Source organism: Helianthus annuus, chromosome 10, assembly GCF_002127325.2.
Source record: "Helianthus annuus cultivar XRQ/B chromosome 10, HanXRQr2.0-SUNRISE, whole genome shotgun sequence".
NCBI classification, from domain to species: Eukaryota; Viridiplantae; Streptophyta; class Magnoliopsida; order Asterales; family Asteraceae; genus Helianthus; species Helianthus annuus.
This window is the reverse complement of record NC_035442.2, coordinates 102,031,318-102,037,759: the sequence shown is the minus strand read 5'-3', so window position 1 is coordinate 102,037,759 and position 6,442 is coordinate 102,031,318. Positions and strand designations below refer to the sequence as shown.

The following is a 6,442-nucleotide window of genomic DNA, read 5'->3' as shown; positions in this document are numbered from 1 at the left end:
GTGCTTGTATAAAGTTCACTAAATTGGATGGTTGGAATATTGTTAAATTTTATACCAAGTGTTAGTTACCCTAAATTTTTTCCAAGTTTTATATCGGGATACCTAGAAATCTAAACTGTAGAAATACATGTGAAGGTGAGAACCTGTTAGGGATAGGGGTGGTCATCACTCATCACTTATCACTCACTCACAACTTTCAATTCCGTCATATCATCAAACATTATTCCATCACTAGGGATGGATTTTAGTAGAAATGTCCATCACTCACCACACCCAACAATTTTCCCTCATAACCAACAATTCCCCTTACCACCCAATACCCCATCGCGCGTGATATATATAACGCGCTTTCATTTTGACGCGTTTTCATTTTGAGTGGTGGTGGTGTATAATGACTTATATATCATCACGGGTGAAAACTCATCCACCCCGGGTCCCCTTATCAGTGAATCGCGGAATCTCACTTATGTTGTGCTAACCAGTGATATTAAGTTAGGGGTGTAAACGAGCCAAGCCGAGTTGAGGTGAGCATTGGCTCACATAAATTTAAGGCTCATCTAACTTAGGAAAGCTTGAGCTCTAACTCGATCAGCTTGATTCCAACTCCTATTTTATAATTCAAAAGCTCGAGCTCGGCATGTGAGTGGTTTTCAAGCTCAAGCTCAGCTCGTTTGTTATTTGTTAACATTATATTATTATTTACATTTATAATTACTTATAAATATAATTAAAAATTTAATATATAACATAACATATATTATCTTTCTATACTAATAAACAAAAATCCTTTTTGTACACGTGTCATTCTCTGGTTATTTCTCACCCTTAGTTTTTTATTTACCTCTTTTATTAAATAATAATAATATTAAAGATCAATTTAACTAAATCTATTTATCTCTTTTGTTTAATTGATTTCTTTTTTAACTCTAAAGTTTCAATCTTTGGCAATTTAAGTCTAAAGTTTGGATCTTTGGTATTTAACCCCTTTGGTTAATTTGATTTTTCACTTCTAATTCAAAAGTTTTCATCTTTTGCAATTTAACCCCTTTATTTTTTTTTCTACTTTCAATTCAAAGCTTTTCATCTTTTGCAATTTAATCTCAACATTTTTTTTACTTTCAACTTTAGTCTCTTACATACTTTTCATCTTTCATAAGTTCTCCGTTTAACGTGTCGTTCTAAATTTCCGACTTAACACGCCGCAATGTGCGTGTGGGGTTCAACGATTTTCATCTATTTTTTTCCTGTTTAACATGTCCGTCGCAGCGCGTCTATTTTTCCCCCGTTTTATAGGTCTGTCGCAACGTGGGAGTCAGAGATCGATTTAGTTATTTTTTCTCGGTTTTACACACAGGCTCGTGGTCCTGTGAGAAACATTTGCCTTTTATCTAAAATATAATAATAAGTAGTTTCTAATTATAAATATACTATTTTAAACATTAGTTATAGAAATAATAAGTTTTTTCGGACTCACGAGGCTACTCAAGCTCAATAAGTGAAGTTCGGGATCGTATAAACTCGACTCGTTTCAAGCTTTTAGGTAGCACCCTCGAGCATAGTTGTAAAACAATGTTTCCAAGTCCGAGTAATTGCTCCAAGGTAGGCTGTCGAGACGACTTTTTGCATCCCGGCCTAATTACTCGGAATCGATCAAACGCGACCAGCCTCGACTAGAATCGGATCTCGTAGGTCAACTAAGGCCGAGTTTGATTTAAAAAAAAACATAATTTCTATGCCGATCATATTAAAGAATGAATATCGTTTCACATATTTTGTTATAATTATTAATAAATTTATATTCTTTGACATATATTTAGTTTCCGAAAACTATTTCTTTATAATTTCGTATGTCTGAGTACTCCCCGAATACTCTCAATTCCCTACTCGACCGACTAAGGAGCGTCTAGCGACTTTTAAAACCATGCCCTCGAGTAGCTTACGAGGGGCTTGAATAATTTAGCGGTAAGCAACATTTAACCAATTAAGAAATTTGGAACCAAAAAGTATGATAAACAATTTTTCTTGACTAAATACAAACAATTTTTCTTCACTTACATAAACATTTAACCAATTAAGAAATTTGGAACCAAAAAGTATAATAAAAAAACTTGAGTGACACCACCTTGTGGTTTGGTGAAAACTCTTGTATAGCTTAAGAATTTTGTGGGTCAACCCTGAAAATCAAAAGGAAGAAGAAGAAGAAGAAGAAACTATATTAGATTTCCAAAAGACAAATAAACATCAATTGTTTTAAGGTAAGGTAACAAGGATCAAAGCTTACCTTAAGTTTGATCCGAGTTTCGCTTTGAGGCTGCTTGGAACCTGACCCGTCAAATTATTGCTTTGCAAGTATCTAAAATTAAAAAAAAAAAATATTAATCAGGTAAGTAACTTGTCTGTTAACAGTCAACACAATTACTAATGTGCTTCAGTTAGTACATTTACCTATGTACTACAACACATTAAATTTCTATATCATATCTTAATTAATTTAAAAGTATTGCGAAATAAAAAAATACATAAAATTTAAAAAAAAAAAATCTTGAACTTCATGTTCTATATATAATTACAAAACTAATACTAATACAATAATGGTTGGCTTTTTATAAAACAATTTTAAATTTTTATGTGGTAAAAATTACCCGTTTGACGAATTACCATCTCTAACGTAAATTATACGCGCCATTAATGAATTAAGATAGTAAAAGGTGTTGTGCATCATATAACAGATTGGCCCATGTGACCCACTATAAGAAGCAATATATGTAACATGCACTTCATCTGCATAATACTGATGGTACTATAAAACTGGTACTTACAGTTCCTGCAATCTATCAATGTTTGCCAAAGACGACGGAAATGGTCCATTAAAACGGTTGTCCTCCAAATGTCTGTTTAAGAAGACGACAAAAAAGAGCGATGAAATATGTTCAGTACACGGGCTCCATTGTTATTTAACATTTAATGAATAAACAAACACATAGATCCATTATTTGTGGCATGTTCTTATTTAGTCAAGATTAAAAAAAAAAAAAAAAATAATTGAGTGACAGAGTGAAGAACTTACACAGTCTTTAACATCCTCAATGTACTGAGATCAGGAATAGATCCAGATAAGTTATTGTTACCAAGCCATCTGTCAAGTCCACCAAACAGTCTATAAAACTTCTAATTCTATAAAATTTATACATTTTGCATATAAAACTAATATTATATAGGCAAGCAGGTTTAGAAGTAAATAATGTGTCATACAGGTCACTCAATGCAGTCAAATTCGCAACGTTGGGCGACAGAGATCCCAAAAGGTTCATGCCTGTAAGGTTTCTGCAAAGAAAACCCAAATTAATTAATTCACCGGTAAAAAAACTATGATCATCATGAATATTACAGTCAACTCACAATCCAGTCACGCGAATATTAGATCCATTAGAGCATGTAACTCCAGTCCATGAGCTTTCCTTGGGTAAACAAGGATCACCATTCCAATCGAACGGAGGGTTCTGAAAGCCGTTCTTCAAACCATTCAAGCCAATCACTATAAAACACGAAAGGCACATAAACATGTCAACTTGTGAACCAAAAACATGTTATCAACGTATACAACCAAAGTCGTGAATCATACAATCTCGCGTGTGAGTTCTTCCACCAACTGGAATCACTTCAAATATCTCTCCGCCATTAATCAAAGGGCCGAGAGTTGATCCGCTTGCAGGAGTTAAAACAATCTTTGTAAGACCTGAAAGCGGCCATCGGTTGGCAAACAAAGCAATACCAGTTGGAGGAACCCTTAGATTATCATAAAATGTAACATTATTTATAGTAATGTTAAATGTTCTTGATGATGCCCCTGTGTCTTCTGCAAAGTAGAGCGCAATGTAGTAAACCGAGCTCCTGAGAGGTTCAAGAGGCCAGGGAATCTCCATGGACCTCGGTTGGTTGACCGTCCACTGCGTCTGAAACACCTTCCGTGGAGGAAGGTTCCAGAACCCATCGATCGATACGTTTGTGCCTTTTGATACTGTAGGAGTGTTTTCACCATATGGCTCCCAATAACGGTCAAATTGATCATCTGGATAACTGTCATTCCATGGTATCATGTTATTTGAATAATCAACTAATTTTAAGTTTTGATATTTATAGTTTATTTGAGAAATAAAATTATATAAAAACAAATAAAGTAAGAAAATTATTTGGTATTCCTAACAGGTAAATTTTAACAAATAGCAATTAGGAAGAGTGTAAAATACAATACGGCTTAACGTACATCACGTACGACAACGTGCGTGATTAATGTTTTCATCATCATGCGTGATTAATGTTTTCCAACATGCGTGATTTGGGTTTTTTAGTTTATAACGTGCGTGATTTTCAAATGAACGTGCGTAATTATCTATCGTACGTGATGTACGTTAAGCCGTATTGTACGTTAACTGGCCTCGTAACAATTATACCCGATACCCGCATGTATACCCGATACTCAACCGACACTGGGTCGGGTATGGAATACGGTTTTACCGTCGGATTTGAGACTAGGATTACCAATTAGGGGTGTTCAATATTAGAATCGAACACGAAAAACTTGATATTTGAATTGAATCGAATCCAAATTCTAGGTTCGAATTCCGTTTTCGAATATTCGAGTTCGATTCGAATTCAGTAATCGAATTTCGAATCTAATACGAATTTGTGATCTTAAATTCAATTCGATTCGAAAATCGAAATTCAAATTCAAATTATGCAATATATTTATTATTCATTCCATATATCAACCCAACAAACAACTACTCTAAAATCATTATCTGTACCCGTACCCGTACCCGTCCCAGAAACTAACATCTAACATACCTGATCATCGATCCATTATACCCAAAGCTATGCCTGGCAACCAACCGAAGACTAGAATTACCAAAATCCGTCGAATTATACAACGACTCACCCAACAACACAAACTCTAACCCGGATATAAACGGGTCAGATGTCGTATACACATTCGACGCCAAACAAACGCTCATCGACTTCCCAGTCGCCCGAAACACCCCTTCATAATAAGACGCATCTCCTCTCCCATAATCCTCAGTCGTATTAACCACACTCCAGAAACTCCCATCAACAATCTGATCAAACACAGGCGGCAGTTCACCCTCACCGGAACCACCATAATAATAATAACTCGTCCGAACCAGATACTTCCCGGTCCTGTAAACCGGAACAACGTAGCAAAACTTTCTCTGGGGTAGAAGAGGAAATGATCGGACGGTGGAGAGGGTGGGATGTAGGACGTTTTGTGTGAAGTTTATACGGGTGCCGGTGGTGATGAAGTCGGTGTCCGGGAGCCATAGGCGGCCGGAGATGATGGTTTCGGTGGTAGCGCCGCAGTTGATGAGGAGGGCTCTAGGGGGAGGGGGTTGGGAGAGGGAGATGGGGGTGAGAGAGAGGGTGAAGAGGAGGAGAGAGAGAAAACAGAGCATTTTGTTGAGATACAGGAGGAGGATGATGATTGTATTGTATTTGGGGGGTGATGATGGATTAGGGGAAAAGTAGTGGAGTTGACAGAGTCGTTGATTGACTCAATCGAAGCAAGGAATAGAATAGAATAGGAAAGTTGAAGTTGGTGATGGTGACGGTGATGGGGAAAGAATCGACGCGGGAAGTATAATGTATTTTTATTTTTAGTTGTTATATTTTTTAGTAAACTAACAAAACACTTTTGGTTTAATCACTTTTGGTTTATCAGTGCAAAACTTAAATATTTTGAATTTGAATTTGGGTTCTTTGGTTTTTAATTTGAGTTAATTACTATTTTCGTCCCTGTGCTTTGTCAAAAATCACTATTTCAGTCCATTAGTTTAAAAATTACGATTTCAGTCCCTATGGTTTCACTTTCGTAACCATTTCAGTCCACCTCCGTTAACCCCATCAATTTATTCTGTTAAGTACACGTGAATTGACCATAATGCCCTTATTAATAAAAATCAAAAAGATATCTAAATGAGTTAAGTACTGTTTTCGTCCCTTTGGTTTGTCAAAAATCACTATTTCAGTCCTTGTGGTTTCACTTTCGTAACCATTTCAGTCCAGGCTCCTAACACCGTCTATTTTACCGTTAAGTTTTTAATGAAATACCTAAATTACCCTGGTGTTAATTAAATAAAAAAGCCATGGAAATTTAAAAGATTGTATTCTAGGACCCACTTGTTAAAACACAACCCCACGCTACCCCACCCCACTCCATCCCTGCTCTCATTTCCGGCAAAAGTTTCCGGTCATCTTCTCCGGCATCACAACCCCACCCTCTTAATGCTCGGCGACCCATTACCCCACCACAATTAATATCTTCCTAGCAGCATCAATTAACATAATAACTTTGCAAAATAATGCTTACCTGGACATTTTCTCATTCTAAAATCCAAAATTAAAATTTTGAAACCATATATGTAAAAAT

General features: G+C 36.0%; 1 protein-coding gene across 1 annotated transcript; it reads right to left on the bottom strand.

The window, feature by feature from the left end:
• Nucleotides 1–1,989: 1,989 nt before the first annotated feature.
• Nucleotides 1,990–5,564, bottom strand: LOC110885248 (probable LRR receptor-like serine/threonine-protein kinase At1g67720). The gene is made up of 8 exons (XM_022132932.2): nt 4,846–5,564; nt 3,623–4,077; nt 3,400–3,535; nt 3,253–3,324; nt 3,068–3,136; nt 2,820–2,891; nt 2,282–2,353; nt 1,990–2,174 (listed from the first exon to the last, which is right to left on the bottom strand). Exons 1-8 carry the CDS (start codon nt 5,466–5,468, stop codon nt 2,153–2,155), a joined length of 1,521 nt encoding a protein of 506 aa, XP_021988624.1. The 5' UTR covers nt 5,469–5,564; the 3' UTR covers nt 1,990–2,152.
• Between the last annotated feature and the right edge of the window lie 878 nt (nt 5,565–6,442).

Bases quoted from the DNA above. Each gene is read 5' to 3' on its own strand.
- LOC110885248 (XM_022132932.2), bottom strand. From the start codon at position 5,468: ATGCTCTGTTTTCTCTCTCTCCTCCTCTTCACCCTCTCTCTCACCCCC. The intron at 3,325-3,399 runs GTGAGTTGACTG...TTTTCTTTGCAG, and splicing joins AATATTCGCGTGACTGGATT to AAACCTTACAGGCATGAACC. The intron at 2,892-3,067 runs GTAAGTTCTTCA...CTTCTTAAACAG, and splicing joins TTGAGGATGTTAAAGACTGT to ACATTTGGAGGACAACCGTT.